The following is a 20,888-nucleotide window of genomic DNA, read 5'->3' as shown; positions in this document are numbered from 1 at the left end:
GCCCAAGGTCACCCAGTACGCTTCATGTGTAGGAGTGGGGAAACAAACCCAGTTCACCAGATTAGTCTCTGCCACTCATGTAGAGTGGGGAATCAAACCCGGTTCTCCAGGTTAGAATCCACCACTCCTAACCACCGCTCTTAACAGCTACACCACCATAACATCTGCAAGTTGCTCTGGCTCATGAGAGAAAGGGCGGGGTTAGATGGAGGCGAGAGGTAGCGGCTCAGGCTGGCAGCTTCTGGTAGCAGCCTCCCCTTAGGATTGCACTGTTATCTATGGACTGTTCAAATGTAAAAATTAACTAAGTTCTGGCTACAAAACAGAGGTATGTTTTCTTCTGATCGCTAGGACTTTGTTTTTTAATGATCTTTCCCAAACACAGTTTGGTACAACCACAGGTATAAATACCTGAGAATTGTATTGCAACAGAGCTTTATTTGGGGGGGGGGAATGACTTGATGGAATATGATTTATATGGGCGAATGATGTGGTCTGGCACTGAAAATGTATACTCTACAGTTAGGACAGTCAACTTCCAGGTTGGGCCCAGAGTTCTCCCAGAATTACAGCTGATCTCCAGATTACAGAGATCAGTTCCCTTGAGAGAACGGCAGCTTCAGAGGGTGGTGTCTTTGGTATCACATCCAAAATTGAAAACCAATTTGTTCTGGATCAATCACATAATTTTTTCACCCATTGACGTAATCTTAATTTAAAATGAGCATCATATAATTTGCCAGGAACTGAAAGTAAACTCATGGGGGTGATAATTAGACAGCAGGTTAAATGGTCTCTTATGGACAGGAACAATTATGTCTCAGTGCCAAATATCTGGTATTTTTTCCTGAATTATCAATGGCAGTGAACACAACTGCTAAAACAGAAGCTTACCTGATCAAATTAAAAAGTTATTAATCTAGATGCTAGGAGACATTATTCCCCCCCCCCTTTAGTGGGGATTTCCAGCCCTCTTTCCCCTCTTTTGCAGTTATTTTATTTTTCTAACAGTCCCAATTTTGTCAGCTTTTTTTTCTTGTCCTTATGGCAGAGACATAATTGAAATTTTACTTCCTTTTGTATTTAGTTGTTATTTGTATTTGTCTATAAGAGCAAAATATATATTGCCTTTATTGAACATATTCCCTTGCTGTTCACCTGGTTTTCATTTGGCTGGTAATGATAGGTGTGCTACTTTGTCTATAGTAAAGTTGATATTTTGTGCCTTTAGAATAAGACAGGCATATGTTAAAAACACCCTTGGGGTTAAGTTTTAGCAGGGCTGTTTTATTAGTTTTGCCCAGGTTCTCTGGGGCATGCAAGTGCTCTGATTTTGGAACAGAAACAGCTTTGAGGAGGAAGCATCACATCCCTGTTGAGCAACCTCCCCTTCCCAAACTCCCCCCCCCAATTTCCATTGATTCCCCAACCTGGAGTTGGCACCCCAACCTACACTCTTCCTACAAATACACAGACACCATTGGGAGGATAGATGTTTCCTGTGTTGCTCGAAAGCTCAGAATCCACAGTTTTGGAGGAAATAACATCAGGTCCAAAACTGGCACACAGACATAAAAAAAAATTTCTCCTTCTAACCACTGACTCCTTCTAACCATTCTCCTTCTAACCACTGACTGTGGAATCCTTGGGAGATAAAGGTTGGCAGAAGAAGGGAAGTTGCTTCCTGGGACAACAATTAATATGTGATGTTCCTCTTGCCAACTATAACACAACCCCAAAGCTCCATCCTCCCAGCCTGCAGGGTCTGTCCCACTAAAGTTTCAGCTACCAAGTCGATGAAACCCTCCAACAGGCACAAAAGTGAATCAGTGACCAATAATAGGCAAATTGTTCAGGCGTGAATATTAGCATCTTTTGCAGTCTTCACAGAGAGCAAATGTTCCCGATCTTACCTCATCTTGAGACTTGATCAGAGTTCGAAAGGTCCTATCTCCGCTTTCGCTATCTATCATTTTTTTCCGAATCTGCAGTCAAGAGAATTACAAGACTTAAGATGTAGACACAATATATTCAATAAGCTTCACTGGTATTCAATAGGGCCAGGAATTATTTCATAGACTCGATGAGTAATAAAGAAACATTTCAGACATTTGTCCAAACTTTACAACCAAGGCAAAGCTCATCACTACCAATTATTCATTTCAACAATATCAGTGAACGTTCCCTTACTGACATGACTCAATAGCCCTTCTAAAGATGTGTACTACCAGAAACGAGGACCCAGTGCAAAAGAAACCCAGGTAAGTTTTCTTATGCTCAACCCCAAAGCTAGACAGGGGGGTTGTTCAATCTTCCACACTCAGGTAGGCATGCTTATATAATATAATTACCAATTATGAGCACAAGAAAAATAGTTACATTGAGCTTAACCAATGCTTAGTTAAAACCCTTCCTTATTAAAATCCATACTGCTCCTTTCCATGTTGACCCCCCCCAAAAAAAAATATGCAGTATTTTTGCTATAGATTCTTATCTTGGATTCCTGATATCCATGGTAACCAGTCTACCTTGTCCTTGGGTGTCAGAAAAAAAGTCACAGACTCGCATTTTGGACAATAAAGGAGAACCCAAATGTCAGTCTTCTTCTCATGCCTCCAAAAGAAGGTTGGGGACTACCAAAGCCAAAGGTCATCAATCACTGCAGGGCAATGGTTCAAAACTTTGTCCAGTAATTAAACCCACTTAATCTCTCTTGTAAGAGGACCCCTGGTAGCAGTGTTAGAATTATTTCTTTCTGTCACTTACTGCAAATCATAGGGGTAAAGGCTGGGCTCAACTGCTTATCCTCACATGTAATATGAGCACGGCTAGAATGACTTAATTTCAAGGCTTCATCTCAGACTCTGTACTCTCAAACTAAATTTTCCAGTCCCAAAAAAAGTTGTTGGAGTGGGGAGTTTTCATAGAACATGAGAACCTTTTAGAACAGAGGACAATTTTACGATCTGTATTTTATATGAGGCCTTGACCTGGACGGCCCAGGCAAGCCCAATCTCATCAGATCATGGAAGCTAATCAGGGTCAACCCTGACAAGGAAGTCCAGGGTTTCAACAAGGCAGGCAATGACAAATCACCTCTTAAGTTCTCTTGCTTGAAAAAAACCTATGGGGTCATCAAAAGTCATCTGTGACTTGATGACACTTTCCATAATTTTATATGAGAAATACTAGGGAATGATCACATCCTTGGCCAAGGATATGACTGTGCTTTATTGAATTGTAATCAACCTCCATGATCTAAGATGGCATATACTTGGGTCATTTGTTTGGTAGCACTTTGAGAAACCCTTGGCATGGTGTCATTTCATCCTGTCCCACTCATAAGTGCTCTGTGGCAAAGGGAATGGACAATATTCTATTCTTGCCTTAGAGAGCAAACCTTGGTTAGAGATTTGGGTACCTCAGAACAAACAATTCAACTGATAATATCAGATGACTGTTGAAAGTACAGTAAAGCTTACCTGAACTTTAATGTCATTTTCTAGCTCCGCATCTAAAAAATCCAGTGTCACTGGCTCCTGAGATTTTGGGTTCTGAAGAAGAAGGTGTCATACCAACAAATAATAAATATATTTCTTGCTGTGTTTCACTCAGGTTTAAATTGTCAAAAAAAGGGTTTGCATGTCATTCGAAATGAATTAGAGTCATAAAACAACAATTACTTACCTCTCGTTTTTTTATTTGTTACAACTAGATTAAATTCCTCATCAATACTCATTCCCGTTAAAGCGAACTTTAAAAAAAGATAATTGGGGTAAAATATTGTCGAAGGCTTTCACGGTCAGAGTTCATTGGTTCTTGTAGGTTATCCGGGCTGTGTAACCGTGGTCTTGGAATTTTCTTTCCTGACGTTTCGCCAGCAACTGTGGCCGGCATCTTCAGAGTAGTAACACTGAAGGACAGTGTCTCTCAGTGTCAAGGGTGTAGGAAGAGTAATATATAGTCAGAAAGGGGTTGGGTTTGAGCTGAGTATTGTCCTGCAAAAGTATTGTCCTGTAAGTATCAAGATAATGTGCTAATGAGGGTATGGTATGTTAATATGGAACCATTGTATCCTGAAGTGATCTGTTAATGTGTGTAATCCAAAGCTAATCTGTATGGCTATTGTTGAATGTTGTCTTTGTCTGGAGGTTTTTCAGGGCAGGAAGCCAAGCCTTATTCATTCTTAAACTCTCCTCTTTTCTGTTAAAGTTGTGCTGATGTTTATGAATTTCAATGGCTTCTCTGTGCAATCTGACAAAATAGTTGGTAGAATTGTCCAGTCTTTCAGTGTCTTGGAATAAGACCCTGTGTCCTGTTTGTGTCAGTCCATGTTCAGCCACTGCTGATTTCTCAGGTTGGCCAAGTCTGCAGTATCTTTCATGTTCTTTTATCCTTGTTTGTATGCTGCGTTTTGTGGTCCCGATGTAAACTTCTCCACAGCTGCAAGGTATACGATATACTCCTGCAGAGGTGAGGGGGTCTCTTTTGTCTTTTGCTGATCGTAGCATTTGTTGTATTTTCTTGGTGGGTTTAAACACTGTTTGTAGGTTATGTTTTTTCAAAAGTTTCTCCATCCTATCAGTGACTCCTTTAATAAATGGCAAGAATACCTTTCCTATGGGAGACTGTTTTTCTTGAGTTTTCTGATTTTTGTTTGGTTTAATGGCCCTTCTGATTTCATTCTTGGAGTAGCCGTTTGCTAGCAGTGCGTGATTTAGATGATTAGTTTCTTCCTTGAGAAACTGTGGTTCACAGATCCGTCTTGCACGGTCCATTAATGTTTTGATTATTCCTCTTTTCTGTCGGGGGTGGTGGTTGGAGTTTTTGTGTAAGTAGCGATCTGTGTGAGTTGGTTTCCGGTAGACCTTGTGACCTAACTGAAGGTTTGATTTACGGATGACAAGGGTATCAAGAAATGGGAGTTTACCCTCAATTTCCTTTTCCATGGTAAACTGAATGTTTGGATGGATATTATTAAGATGGTTTAGAAAGTCCATTAATTTTTCTTCACCATGGCTCCAAATGGTAAATGTATCATCTACGAACCTGAACCAGACTGTAGGTTTGTAAGGTGCTGATTCTAATGCTGTCTTTTCAAAATATTCCATGTAAAAGTTTGCTATTACTGGACTGAGTGGACTTCCCATAGCTACTCCATCAATCTGTTCATAAAATTCTTGATCCCATAGGAAATAACTTGTTGTCAAACAATGGTGAAATAAGGCTGTTATATCTTCTGGAAAAATCTGGTTAATCAATGAGATTGTGTCTTTTACTGGAACCTTGGTAAAGAGGGATACAACATCAAAACTGATTAATATATCCTTTGGATTGAGTCTTAACGGACTGATTTTGTTGATGAAGTGAGTTGAATCTTTGATGTAAGAAGTGGTTTTTCCAATGTGGTCCTGTAGGAGGGTGGTCAAATATTTAGCTAATTCATATGTTGGGGAACCAATGGCACTCACGATGGGTCGGAGTGGAACGGAATCCTTATGAATTTTAGGTAGTCCATATAATCGTGGTGGTTGTGCTTCAGTCTTGCATAGTTTTCTGTGTGTGTCGGGATGAAGAGTGGAATTCTTGATCAGAATGCTAGTTTTCCTGGTAATTTTGCAAGTTGGATCTCGTTTTAGTTTTTTGTATGTGGCAGGGTCCAGAAGTTCCTCAATCTTCTTTTTGTATTCTTCTGTTTTCATGATCACTGTGGCATTGCCTTTGTCAGCTGGTAGAATAATGATTTCTGGATCTGCATTGAGGGTCTTGATGGCGTTTCTCTCCTTGCGTGTTATATTGCTAGCAGGGGGCTTTGCTTTTCGTAGAATTCTTGCTGTCTCTCCTCTTATTTCCTCAGCATCTTCTTCAGGTAGATTACGAATGGCAGATTCTACATTTGCAATGATGTCTTCCACTGGAATTTGGGTGGGAGTGACTGCAAAGTTTCCTCCCTTAGCTAAGATGGAAGTTTCTTCAGGTGAGAGTTGTCGGTCTGTCAGATTGTCAAACTCCAACCACCACCCCCGACAGAAAAGAGGAATAATCAAAACATTAATGGACCGTGCAAGACGGATCTGTGAACCACAGTTTCTCAAGGAAGAAACTAATCATCTAAATCACGCACTGCTAGCAAACGGCTACTCCAAGAATGAAATCAGAAGGGCCATTAAACCAAACAAAAATCAGAAAACTCAAGAAAAACAGTCTCCCATAGGAAAGGTATTCTTGCCATTTATTAAAGGAGTCACTGATAGGATGGAGAAACTTTTGAAAAAACATAACCTACAAACAGTGTTTAAACCCACCAAGAAAATACAACAAATGCTACGATCAGCAAAAGACAAAAGAGACCCCCTCACCTCTGCAGGAGTATATCGTATACCTTGCAGCTGTGGAGAAGTTTACATCGGGACCACAAAACGCAGCATACAAACAAGGATAAAAGAACATGAAAGATACTGCAGACTTGGCCAACCTGAGAAATCAGCAGTGGCTGAACATGGACTGACACAAACAGGACACAGGGTCTTATTCCAAGACACTGAAAGACTGGACAATTCTACCAACTATTTTGTCAGATTGCACAGAGAAGCCATTGAAATTCATAAACATCAGCACAACTTTAACAGAAAAGAGGAGAGTTTAAGAATGAATAAGGCTTGGCTTCCTGCCCTGAAAAACCTCCAGACAAAGACAACATTCAACAATAGCCATACAGATTAGCTTTGGATTACACACATTAACAGATCACTTCAGGATACAATGGTTCCATATTAACATACCATACCCTCATTAGCACATTATCTTGATACTTACAGGACAATACTTTTGCAGGACAATACTCAGCTCAAACCCAACCCCTTTCTGACTATATATTACTCTTCCTACACCCTTGACACTGAGAGACACTGTCCTTCAGTGTTACTACTCTGAAGATGCCGGCCACAGTTGCTGGCGAAACGTCAGGAAAGAAAATTCCAAGACCACGGTTACACAGCCCGGATAACCTACAAGAACCAATAATTGGGGTAAATGTAATTAATTAGGATAATAATTGGAGGTTTCTTTTTTGATCTAAATTGTTTCTCCAACATTGACCATGGAAACTGCAAGTGAAATGCCTCAGATAGCATCACAAAGATAATAAGAAGGAGAGAATAAGTGAAGAATTGTAACTGCTCTTGGTTGAAAAGAATCAGGGGAAAGGGCCTTGCACCAGGGAAAGGGGCTGCCTTGAACGGAAGTGGTAGTGGGTTTAATGGAGTAATATAGCACTTGTTTAGAAAAAAAACAGGAGAGAGTTGGGGAAAAGGAGGAATGAATGAAAGGGAAAAAAGACAAATTCTGGAGAAGGAAAAAACAAGGAAATATATCTATATGCACATATTACTTATCTTTTGAGATTAGTGTTGTATACCCATTAGATTTGTGTTTATAATACAGGGAGGAATCATTCTGTGTAGGATACAGAACACTTGTCTTCTGGTGCCTGTCCAAAGCCTAAACATTGTACCAAAGTGTAATAGGAACTTTCTATATGGACCTCTTTTTAGGGAACATTACTATTTTAATTATTTACTTCATTTATACCCTGCCTTTCTCCCCAATGGGGACCCAAAGAAGCCTGTATGGTTGTCCTCGTCTCCATTTTAATCCTCACAACAACCCTGTGAGATTAGGTTAGGCTGAGCGTGTTACTAGCCCAAGGTTACCCAGCAAGCCTCCACAATGCCATAGTGAGGATTTGAACCTGAGTCTCCCAGGTCCTAGTCTGATCCTCTAACCACTGCACTGTACCAGCTCTTTTTTATTATGCCTCTTGTGAATTATGTATATTTTATGCATATTTCGGTTTTGTTATCTGTCACAACTGTTTGGTCAAGATTAAATTCAGATGAAAGCCTTGAGGTAGAAATGTATATTTGTTGATATTTTTCTCAGTTTTATTTAATTATTCTAGCTTTGGTTATTACTAAAGGTAATAATAAAAATGGTAATTTTTTCAAAAAAACCAATAAGGTTTACAGTGTCCATATAAAACTTTAGGTCAACTTGACTAATCTTAGAGCTGGCCCACACAAAATGGCTTCAGTGTGGAAGTTGTCTGAAATATTCCATGCAATGAAATATAGTGAGCTATCCACACTTATATATTTTCAACAGGTTGACTGCACAGATCTGGCAATTTTCTTCATGCTACTAGAAAAGGCCAGGATAAAACCCTCTAAAGCCACATGGTAACCATCGCTTACAAATAGCTCAGTGTGTGGTAACAACTACCACATGGAGAGATTTAAAGTGGGTATCAACTGACAGCAGTGATAAATGTTGTGATCCTTTCAGGGGTGAATACTTGAATATTTTCTAAAATACTGTAAGATGCCTTTTTTACATTTGTAATTGATTTTAGGGAATGTTCACAATTGTGAAAGAATATGACTCAGGAGCCCAGTTTGGGCATATTCATTTGAATGATTATATTCATTTTGTGACTGAGCCAGAAACAGATACAACCATTTTTTAGCAGAACGTGTATGAAAAAGAAATGGGGCTACCTGGTATCTTTAATAGTTCTCCCAGTCATCTAAACAATGGACAGAGGTAGAATATGGAAGCTTACTACAACTGGCTTGTTATATTCTTCTGGATCAAATTCACAAGTTAATGGATAAAAGGTGATATCATTTTCCTGGTTCTTTTGAAATCAAAGACTGACTTTTTAAAAAGTGAAAAAGGAAATTTTACTCCAGGTAATTATTTAGACTGATGAAATGAAGAAATTTAGTATCATAAATACAAATTTCTTGCTTATATCATTTATGCATTTATAATAACCTAAGGCTCTTATTCATTTAGACCAGGGGTGTAGAACTCAGTTGTTACGAGGACCGGATATGACATAAACGTCACTCGGTTGGGCTGGGCCATGCCTTGCCAGCCCAGATTGAGAATGGGTGGGGTGACTGTCTCAGCTGACTCCTGGGCTGCATAAGAGCTCTCAAGGGGCCGAATCCGGCACTTGGCCCTTATGTTTGACACCCCTGATTTAGACAAAAAAATCAACTACCATGGAACAAATCAACTTAGATAAAATAAAGTTGAAATGAAAGATGACCAAAAAAACCCCCCAAAATATCGAAACATTAAAAAATGTACCTTTCCAAATTAAACATGAAAAATATAGCTCTAAAATAAAAAAGCAAAGCAATTCAAAGAATTCATTTCTTACATGCAAAGGAATTCTATTAGGATCAAACCCTGGCAGCATGCAAGAAGGCAATGATGTGGTAGAAGCAGTATGGCAGTCCATGTCCCATTCCAATAAAAGCATGGATACAAAAGAAAAGAAAATGATAAAGAAGCCATAATATAAAATCAATCAACATTAGGTGTCTAGTTAAGGAGTCTCAAAGCTTAGGTAATCAGTGAATGCAACCTAAATTAACACAAGTGCACAAAATGATCTTGTTTAGAAGAAAAATCCCTATAATTTTTTTTAAACCCAAAACAAAAACAAACCCTTGCCTACATCTTCTGGAAAGTTCTTTTTCCTAACCCTCTTGTGTCTCCCCTATTTAGTTTTGATTATGATCTAGGCAAAAATAACCAAAATAATTGTGATGGCTCTTTAGACAAAAATGTTTGGGGTAGAGTAGGGTTGCCAGGTGCCTACTGGGACAATTTGGGGGGTGGGGACAGGCATGCCAGCATCATGTGATTGTGTGATGTCACTTCCACTACCATTGAGACAAAAAGATTTCGGCAAATCCTAGAACATCACTCCCAATGTCATGACGTCACTTTGGGTTTTCAATGGAAGTGATGCCATGCCCCTGTGTGATGCTGATGACCCCCCCCCATTCTCCCCTGCTGGCCTTTGAAGTACTCAAGTGGCAAACCTGTCCCCCCCAGTAGAGATATAATTTGGTTTGTTTACTAAATTAATAAAAATGATAATAATTAATGGGAGAGGATAATGAATGCACTAACAGTGCAGGGAATCTCTTACACAAATTCCATTCATGTCAGTGGGGCTTGTACAGAAGCACTTCCTGGAGGGATGCATCTCAGAGCTCCATGTGCATTAGAGAGCACCATTCTTTCCTTAGGGCCTCTTAGAACATCTTTTGTCAAGTGTGACCACTTTGACCCACATGGGAGTATACATAAAGTGTCCACTATTCACACAACGTATGTTAATGTGGGTAGTACATATTTTCATGAAGTTTAATTATTCTCAGCTACTCTGGGTATAGAGTCCTTTGTCAGAAATCTTGACAAATAAGTAAGTCACATGGTTGTATCAGAAATGACACTTGCACGTCCTGAGTCCTAGATATGCATCCTAACCTAAAAACTTGACTTTGTATCCAACAAGATCCACTAGCTGAGCGGAGTGGGACCTCCCTGCTCCCTACTCATGCAACAGTTGTCTGACTCTCCTGAAATTTTGTTCCAGGGAAGACATCAATAGATCCCCATGAAATAGATCCCCTTGAGGGCAAATTGGGGGCCTGCAATGGGTGGGGAGAATTGGTGGAAATTACCAGCACCCCCAATGACAGAAACTCCCCTCCCCATCAATGGAAAGAAGTGGTAGGACATAAGCTATGGGGTTCTGCCAAGCTTTGGACTCCATTAACTGTTCACTTCCCAGTTTCCTGGGGTGTCTCTATACAGAAATTTTGTACAGCTTGTGTTTCTCTGCATCCTATCAAACATGTACAAAACGTGCTTGAGTAACTCAGGTGACAACTGCCAAGAAACTAATCACAGAAGCAAGCAGTAAAGAGAAAGCATGCAAGCAAGTTAACACAGACTCTCTTTCAGCCCAACTATGTCAAACAAAGGCATATCATTTTAAGCTGGCAAAGTAAGTATGAAATACAGAAGGAGAGAAAGAACTGGTGCAGCAAAACAAAAATAGGATTTGTTAAAGGGCCATTGAGTCTTCTTTTGGGGAAAGGTGGTTAGACTTTAATACATGGCTAATGTTTTCCTCTATCTTTGTTTTAGGCTGTACGTATGGAGCTCTCTCTTTCCAGGCTGGCATTGAAACAAAGTTTCAATGTCTGTTAATTAAGCCAATGAATTAGTGTTTAGTGCCCATTACAGTGTTGGTCACACATACACTGCTTAAAATAAGCACCACTTTCTGACTTCCATATGGAAACCAGTAAACATCACTAACATTACACAAAGCTGCTAATTTGTAGCACCTACGCTACAATAAGGCCATCAAGCATTATGCAGGGCTTCAAAGTTCAGCAGAATAAATCTACAATGAGTAATCTGCCCTTCTTCCTCCAAATGTGGAATTCTTTATGGGGGGGGAGTTAAGGAGAATTGAGGCTAAAACACAACTTTAATCCTCAGTTATTAGCAACACATCATCACTTAAAGCAACATCTTTCACAACCATCCACACTAATTTTGCAAGCTTCATGCTTTGGAAGCTGTCTGAGAAAGAACAGCCTGGTTAGGTTTTCCCAGGAAACTAAATCAAAGCTCTCTAATCTCAGCTGCAGCACTATGCGTTTTTATACACACTAACAAGTCACCTCCATCCATAGTTACCTGGACGTGGGGTCTCCTTTTTCTCAAATTAATTTTGGGTATGCCCACACCAATGTGCTAAAGTAACAAAACAGTAACGATTCATATTTTCACACTGTACTTTGTGGTCTGTGATTATAACCCAGGAGTAGCCATCTGTAGACTCTTGACAAGTAGCACAGGCCTTCTAAGACACACCTTGACCCTGTACAAATTTTTTGCAGTAGAATAACAGTGCAAATAGAAGTAGAATAACAGAGTTTCATCTTTCTAGCTCCAGTGAAATCAATGGGATTAAAAGGGTGTAACTGGCAAACCACCCCATAAAACAAAAGTCTGCCTAGGAAACGTCGAGATGGGACGTCACCCCATGGGTCAGGAATGACCCGGTGCTTGTACAGGGGACCTTTACCTTTACCTTTAACTCTGCTTAAGATGTCACTGACAATCTTGTTTATTTCAAATGTGTATGTATTCAATTGTAGCAAAGTTCAAAGTTCAGAGTTCAAAATTGTCAGTTAACAAGGGTGGACAAGCACTGAGACATATGTTAAGATCAGTTTAAAAAGAACTCTGTAAACCAGAATTGGTAGCTTGAATTTAATTTAGATTATGAAGGTGCTCTCATGGGATTGTGTACAGCAAAGCATATATTTTTTTAGGGTTGTTTAGTTTTTTTGGACATTCAAAGGTCTAATTTTGAAGGGATTTCATTTCCCCCCCATGTTGTAGAAGAGCACAATTGCAGTCTTCTGAAAGAACAACTTAATTTACACATAACGAGGCTTGCCATTTGCCCACTGCCCTTGATAATTCCTAGACCATCACCTAGAAACATCCTCCTGAAACTCCATCATCCCCAGGTATTGTCCTCCAAATCTCCTGACATGTGCCAGTGCAGGGCTCAGAACCCTAGACGTAACATAAGCCCACGGTTTATTTTAAATATGGTTAATTAGTGAAACCAGGATTTGGCTTGAAGTGGATCCTGGATTGCTTTGACAATGTAGCCCCCTGACATGTCTATGCGGATCCCATAACCCCAGTAACCAACATTCCTGGGGATCAGAATGGATTGCTAGGAGGAAGGGAGCAAAGACAGACCTACATTCCCTGTGCTGCATCCAACCCAGAATATTCAGCAGTTTCATATTAAAACAATTTTAAAAAATAACCTCTACTTGGGTTCTTTTGGAATTCAGTTGGTATTTACAAGCTTTTTAAGCAAACAACAAAGCTCTTAGTTTCCCAATACTTCTCTCCCAGGTCATAATACTGGTACATGCCTCCCGATGACATATACATTATTGCAATTCTCTCAAGAACCACAGTTTGGTTTGGCACCACATGACAGACTGACGTTGCAGCCAATCGAAATGTAGGAGTGCCAAAGCATGGATACATCTCCCCGCTTATTTGATCCCATGACACAGTACTGTTTGTTCAAATAGTATGCTTATCAGTCACACACAAATCAACAAGTGCTTTATCAAGAGCAAGGGCTAACATTTTATGCACAAACCTAACAAGGTCCTGGCTTTGGGAACCTAATCTGTAGAGCACTGGCCACACATACAAAGAATATCACTTTATATTCTGAATAAGAAAAGAATATCCTAGGCAGTGACCAGGTAGCAGTAGGGGAGAGCAATTCATAATACCACCAAGAATTACAGATTGGACAATTTGGTATACCAAACCAAGTAATTAAGAACCCTGTGGTCATCATCACTATATTTTAACATTTCAAAACACAAACCACTAAAGAAGTTGACTCTGAGTACTGAAGCCACCTTGTAGTCATAAATTCACTTATTTCAATTTAGCATTGAGATTTTATGCCCAATATACAGAAAGAAGACTGGGTCTTCAATTTTATTTATACCTACTTCAGATAAAGTTCCATTGATCTCGGTGGAATTTACTCTGAGTAAGCATACATATCATTGGGTTGTAAATTACTAAACCCGAGTAATCCCAGATGTGCAGGTTTGTTTTATTAACTATCTGTTTGCTAATAAAAATAATGGTATAGTTTCTCAAAGAGTCTATCATAGGTACAGCAGGGCATATTTTCAATAGAGTAGACACTTGATACATTGGGAAAAATTGCTCTAGAGGGCACTGAATTGTGTTGTACCAGTTTTGAGTAAGAGAGGTTCAGAAGGAAAGGAATTCAGAAGGCACTCGGAAGAAAGCACTCTTGAACACCCTCACCTTTTCAAAGGTAAATATGTAGCTACTTTTTTGTTTGCACCTACAATGTGATTTCTGGCAGAGAAAATAAAAAAAATATTGTAAATTAATAATTGTGAACTGGATTAAGGGCAGCTTTCTTTGCAGTGTGTCCTTTACTTTTCAAAGAGAATTCTCACTCCAGTTTGAACAGAACATCAGAATGTATTTCGCAGTTTGTAATTACTAGCACCAAGGAGGTGCCACCAACGCACGCCAGTTTCTAAGGTACAGCAAAGCAAGCCTGATAGACTTGCATTTGCAGAATGTAAACGGTGTTCTCATACTATACGAGAACCAAAAGAAAAGGGCAGGGCTTTACAACCAAGAAATATCTAATGGGGATCCTCTGACCTGTGCTTGTCAAGATTCAAATGGATTGTAATGATTTGACTGATCCTACCCCTGCACATTGCAAAGGATTATGGGGAGTGTTCTAGGGTTCACAGTCAGATCATGCTAAGTACTGATCAAGTGTTTTGCTCTTCATTGTTGCCCTATGTAAACTGAGTGTGCCCGACAGACCCCTATCATTGTAAACTGCACAGGAAATTTGGTGTTGGACTAGATAACTTTCAAGGAAAATATAACTACTGTTAGTGTTTTTAATTGACAAGAGCCTTGTAAGGTTCCCAAGAATGGTATGGTTTATACCAAATCTCCCCAAATACCATGAGGATAAAAATTGTATGATAGGAAGCCCCAATGCAGTGCCCATGGGTGCCATGGCACCCACCAATACCTTTCCTGGCACCAACCAAGTGTTTTGAGAAAGTGGGTGGGCCAAGTGGGCTTCTGCTCAGTAGGGCTTCTGATTGGCTACTGGAGATCTGACTGGTTGTGCCCATCACCCTGTGTCAGAATTTCAAAGTTCAACAAAATTGGGGAACCTGGTGTATGAATTAGGTCCAAGGAACTTCATTTCAAAAATGCCAATGTTTTGCTTGGTATATATAACCCATCTATTGCATTGTTATCCTGCCCATCCTCCAAGGAATTCAAGGTAGCATACATGACTCTCCTCTCCTCCATTTTGTGAAGCAAGTTAGGCTGGGAGAGAGAGAAATTGACACTAGGTCACCCAGTGAGCATCATGGCTGAACAGGAATTTGAGCCTAGGTCTCTAATAACCTAATCTGACACTTTAAACACTGCATTACATGTCCAGTCATGCCTCATTTAAAAAAAAAAAATCCTGTGACAAAGTGGAGTAAAAATCATTTACAAGCTAGAAGGCTCTGCATACCTTTGGTTGAAGATTTGGATGAAGCAACACATAACCATTGGGGTCAATTGCAAAGTAATAACCATTTGGACACAACTGAGGAGAGAAAAATGAAATATGTTATATTGCAACAGTAATGGTGTTAAATGAAGATTTTTTTAAAAAAAAAGTTTTCTTCAATAATTCTGACCTGTTGGAGAATGGACTGTAGTAAATATAAGCTCAAGCATCTGTTACTCAACACTGTTAACATGGATGTAATGGTTAAAATTTGTCATTTTTTGATTTATGGTTTGGAAAAGGTTAAGTGGTTCTAGAGACTACCCAGTTAACGTTTGGCCCAATATGGATTACATAAACTATGTGTTCAAATTATCCATAATGTAAAGATAAGTTCACTTAAGTAGCAGTAAAAATTGCCTATCTACAGCACAATTAAATAAAGCTACCAGGGCACTAGTGGGGTGGCCAGCTATTCAGGGAAAGCCTAGAATTTCTTTATGGAAAAGAAATCGTCTCCCTGAAGCATTACTGCAGGAAAAAAAAATATGGGAAATGGCAGGGTGAAGGAAGGGCACGCAATCTTTTGGCTTTCAGCCAGAGGGACACGAGATAGACTGGAATAGAGGTCTGGTCAAAGCAGAACTTGGTTTTCAGGAATGTTAAAAATAGACAACCTGGCAAAAGTACCAGAGAAAGAGAGACTTACTGTAAACCGAGGGGTCAGCTTCTTAATTTCTTCGAGTGATACATCCACTCCCATTACACCAAGTATCAACTGGTTCTGGCATAAGATTTTTGTAAATGTTAGTTTTCAAGCAGTAAGGTCAACAGTGAGTGAACCTGTATATTCGAATTCCTCTTTTTTAAAATATAAAATTAAACATTTAGAAACAATTATGCACAAACCTAACCAACTACTACTATAATGGCGGGAGAAGAAGCAGAAGAGTTGGTTTTAATATGCAGACTTTCTCTACCACTTAAGGAAGAATCAAACTGGCTTACAATCCCCTTCCCTTCCTCTCCCCATAACAGACACCTTGTGAGGTAGGTGGAGCTGAGAGTGTGTGACTAGCCCAAGGTCACTCAGTTGGCTTCATGTGTAGGAGTGGGGAAACAAATCCAGTTCACCAGATTAGCCTTCACCACTCATGTGGAGGAGTGGGGAATCAAACCCGGTTCTCCAGATCAGCGTCCACTGCTCCAAACCACTGCTCTTAACCACTACACCATGCTGGCTCTGGTATTAGTTTAAATAATCTGATGTGCCTGTGTGTAAAGTGCCATCAAGTTGCAGCCGATTTACAGTGACCCCAGTAAGCGGCTTTCAAGGCAAATGAGAAGTAGAGGTGGTTTGCCATTGCCTTCCCCTGCAGAGTCTTCCTTGGTGGGCTCACATCCAAGTACCAACCCTGCTTAGCTTCCAAGATCTGACAAGATCGGACTATACCATGCCGCTTTCCCTCCCAAATAATCTGTTAAGGAGATCTAAAATATTTTATAGTACCCTGTCTATGCATGTACATTTTTCGTATTTGTTGTTTCTGTGCAGTCCCAATATTGGGCATCTGAGTCTGCATAGAGCACATTATAGAACTTTCTAAGATAGGAGCAAGCTTGATTTGTGTTTGTTGAATCAAGTTTTTCTCTTCTCCGTATTTTTCCACTTTACTTTCTTTGTTATGTGATCCTGCCATGTACTTTATTACCAAAGTATACAGAAATAATGTAGGAGCCATAATATGACATACAGAACTGACATTTAGTGACAATTATAGTTCAAGAGATCTTGTTTGCAGAAAATAATTTCAAAATGGGGGGTTTGGACATCTGTCTCTCAAAACAGTTGACTCAGTCTGTATCCCAGAACAGTTAAGCTACTGTTACACAAGTAAAAGAGGTAAAATCTGGCACATCCAAAGTGAAATGCATTCTGATTCTCAGAAAAGTCTGAGTAGACATTTGGCTCTCCTTAGTAATGGGGGACAGCGTCCCTCATGATGCTTAAGGTTCTATCAGGATACCCAGAAAGAAAGGTGATATGCTTTGGGACATAAAGCAGGCTTCAGCAAAGAGACCAGCACAGAGCAAGGCAAATCGTACAAGGGATAGGATATTGGTCTCAGACTGCCATTGCCTCTTCACATCCTTGAAGAAGGCTTAGCTTTTGGCAGTAAGGCCCATCCATGAATATGCTCTATGCTTGCATAGGGTTGCCAGGTCCCTCTTCACCACCAGCGGGAGATTTTTGGGATGGAATCTGATGAGGGTGGGGTTTGGGGAGGGGAGGGATTTCAATGCCATAGAGTCCAATGACCAAAGCGGCTATTTTTCTCCAGGGAAACTGATCTATATAAGCTGAAGATCAGTTGTAATAGCGGGAGATCTCCAGCTACTACCTCGCGGTTGGCAACTCTGCGCTTGCAGAATGTTGGCTCTGTTTAATGATAACACCATAAACTTTTGAAAAGGTCTTACAGACATCAATTATAGTTTTCCAGTTGCTAATATATTCCTTGCTAGGCAATATCCAAAATCTGTTGTATGATCAACCTAATCAACTGGAACATATGTGTATTATTGGAAACATGTTTAAAATGATCCTGACAAGACTAGATGTTCAGGCAGCTTTCTGGATCTGCTGTACGTGATGATAAAATTTCATAGTTTCTGAATTTTTGCTAATTTTTCTGATCTTTTCCTTGCGAAGCTGTGAGTAACTGCTTTCTTTGTAGCTGTTCTTCCTCACTTATGTTTTCTTTACTACAGAGCCACAAAGATACATCAGCTAATGTCCCTGGAGGAAGTTGCAACTTGACCATTTCCTTGCTTACAGCTGGATATTAGATAATGCAACATAACAGGGTTATTTCCTGGCAGGACACAGCACAAAACCTGCAAGTGTGAATTTACACTGAGGGCTCCTCAGTCTAATTGTATTGATATAAGTAGTCCCAGATACTTATGGTGGGTCTACAGATACCCACCAAGATACTTGTGTTTAAGAAAAATTAATCCCATTATAGTTTTTGTGAATAAATATATCCAAATGTGGCCCCTAAAACTTTGTTTAGGCATTATAATTTTGGTGATCCAACAACACGTGAAAGGAGACTGTGCGATTCTTTCACCATGGACGGTTGCCACTTTACGTATTTTCGCCCTTTGGTTCACACGATCAAACACCCAAATTTTTGAGGACATGTTTGTGCTCACCAATGTTGCATTGCCCTATTTGCACAGGATGTTGACCAGGTGTGTTGGGAGGATCACAGGTCAACTTGCTCTCCCATTACATGATGCTGGATGGCCAAAATAGTAATGACTGAACAGGGCTTCAATGGGACTACTTTATTTCCTTCCAGTGTTAAGCATCAGCTTACCTGATTTCCGCTTTGATCTTTTGTCAAATTGAAGACAGGCAGAGTTCCAGAAATGACCAAGCCAAGTTCCTAGAAAATGATCATAAGGACATCTGTCCATATTTTGTGCCAAAACAGAAAAAAGAATTCAAGGAAAAATTATTCACTAAAATGTAGCTAACAGATCAGTTCAAAAGAAGAGGGTTTTTGTTTTAAGAACAGCTGGCTGCTTTTGAACAAACATCATATAGAATGCCCTGAAACAATGCTTTTACAAAAAAGAAGAATTTGCTTATTAAACCATAGGTGCAAAAGCTTTAGAATGGTTTTAATCCTATGCTTAAAAACCCTGTGCAATACATGCTGCCATGTATTAATGTGGAAATATACCAGAAGCCTCTAGTATGAAAATCAAGCAATCATGGACCCAGGCACAAGTAAATGTTTGGGTAAAAAAATGAAGTATATTCAATACTTACTTCTTATCACACTTAAAATTATTTTTCTGCTTAAGCAACATGAATACATTCACATATAAAATTTAGCATATAAAACTGTACTATTTGGCATACTTACAAAATGTGTAAAGTGTAAAGTATTGTTCATTATTCTATGAGCAAAATTGCAAATATACCAATAATCCAGAGAGAAAGATCTGCAAACTGCTGCATTGTATGCTGCTTCAGAACATGTATCTTCATTTTTTGCTAAGATACAAAACATAAGTTTTGGAGAACAAAATTCGAGTCCAGTAGCACCTTAAAGATCAATAAAATTTCCAGAGTATAAGCAGTATAAGTGAGTCAAGGCCCACTTCATCAGATACTTCAACTTAGAAAAGCTTACACCCTGGGAAATTTTGTTGGTCTTTAAGATGTGTCCCCCTCCTGCTGCATGCTCACTCCCCTCCTCCTCCCTCTGCACTTTCCCCTCTTACCAATGTGGTGTCCACAGTACTATGACCCATGACTCTGGGGACGAGGGCCTCTCTGCGGATCTTATTATGGCAGGGGGGATGTGGCAGCATATCTACTACAAATCACCCCCCTGCCATCCCCCCATGAAAAAGAAGAAGGGCAGCCAGAGGCAGGCCTGCTGCACTAGGGCACCCTGTCACATCTGCAATTTTGGGCTGCTACCACCCCACGGCACTCTCACCTCAGACTGCAGTGCCACAGGAGTGGCCAGCAGGATGGCTCCCTAGGGTGGCCTCACTCCTGGCAGCTGGGACTTCTGTGGCCCTATGATGTCACCTTATTGCCATACCATAAATGGTAGTGTTCAGCTTGTGGTGAGTATTATTGTTGTTGTTGTTGTTGTCCCATTTTTCTCTCCGATTAAGGACCCAAAGCAGCTTTTATCTTTGCTTTTATCTCTGTAGCAACTACTGAACTCCTTGGAATGGGCTCATCAAAACATTCTCTTCTTCATAATATTCCAGATTTAGGACCCTGCTTTCTTTCCGTGACATCATTGGAAGCCCAGTGAGATTGAAATGGTTCTCTCAAACCTCATTAACGCTTGAACCCTGATCCATGGATGTCTCTCCTTCCCTTCCCTGACAATGTTGTCAGCATCAGCGGCAATCTCACTGTGGAGGTCTTGTAGATTAAGGCCTTTTCTCTTCCTTGGGGGTAGTTTCAGAGATACTGGATGTCAACACTCAAGACTAGCATGTTGGAGACCTACATTCCCTCGGCTTTCTGATGTCTTTCATGCTATTACGGCAGCATTCAAAGCAACAGGCAGCAAAAGAAGGCCTTGCAGAGAGGCCTTGAGAATGAGCTTCTATCATCACTGCTGTCATGTAAGTGAAAAGAGAAAGCATAGTTGCACTGCCGGTGAGGGCTGGAACCCAGGTATGGTTTTCACAAGCCAGATTTGAACTTTAGGAGGGTTTGGGCATAGTTTCTAAAAAACTTGGAAACGCCCTGTTATTGTTTTTTTTTTTTAAACTGGAGCGATCCCTAGTAACAACCTGTTCCCTACCTTGCAATAATGCAACTGCAGTAGATCCTTAGAACTGAAACAAGATTCATTTCTTCATGTTTATCATTTGTCTTGGACGTAACCATACAATTTCTTTTCCTTTTAATGCCCAGGGGAAAGTAAAGACCCATTCTTTGAGGAATTCATTAAAATAAGAAACAGTGCAATGGTTATGCGTTGTGATAAGTTAGTCCCTTCTCCTCTCCTAGTACATTCCTGCATTAGCACTGACATTTAAGAACAGGATGTGTAGGAAGATATAAACTTTTTCCATGACATTTCCAGTAAATACCTCATCAGCAACTGAGGAAGAATGGTCAATGAACTTCTGAGCACAAGAGTTCTAATGACACGACTGACCCATGTCGACCCACAGCTCAGAAGGGACTGATTACATTCTTCTTTTCCCAAAAAGAGACATTGTACATTAATCTTTACAAGAAGAGGTGGATCTTCAAATGGTCATGTGGGCATGTGTAAGTACATGACCTGGAGAACATAGTCCATGGCATCTAATT

General features: G+C 40.0%; 1 protein-coding gene across 1 annotated transcript in view; it reads right to left on the bottom strand.

The window, feature by feature from the left end:
* CACNA2D1 (calcium voltage-gated channel auxiliary subunit alpha2delta 1) overlaps positions 1-20,888 on the bottom strand; it is a 437,349-nt gene that overhangs the window by 44,322 nt on the left and 372,139 nt on the right. Inside the window, exons 16-21 of the mRNA XM_056846470.1 lie at positions 18,403-18,471; positions 15,726-15,800; positions 15,038-15,112; positions 11,578-11,634; positions 3,483-3,554; positions 1,914-1,985 (exon numbers count right to left, since the gene is read on the bottom strand). Coding sequence (XP_056702448.1) covers positions 1,914-1,985; positions 3,483-3,554; positions 11,578-11,634; positions 15,038-15,112; positions 15,726-15,800; positions 18,403-18,471 — 420 coding nt within the window. The remainder of the gene's footprint in view (positions 1-1,913; positions 1,986-3,482; positions 3,555-11,577; positions 11,635-15,037; positions 15,113-15,725; positions 15,801-18,402; positions 18,472-20,888) is intronic.

The sequence above is a fragment of the Euleptes europaea genome, chromosome 3 (assembly GCF_029931775.1).
Source record: "Euleptes europaea isolate rEulEur1 chromosome 3, rEulEur1.hap1, whole genome shotgun sequence".
Lineage (NCBI taxonomy): Eukaryota > Metazoa > Chordata > Lepidosauria > Squamata > Sphaerodactylidae > Euleptes > Euleptes europaea.
Note: the sequence above shows the minus strand (reverse complement) of the source record. Positions and strands in the feature narration are given on the sequence as shown.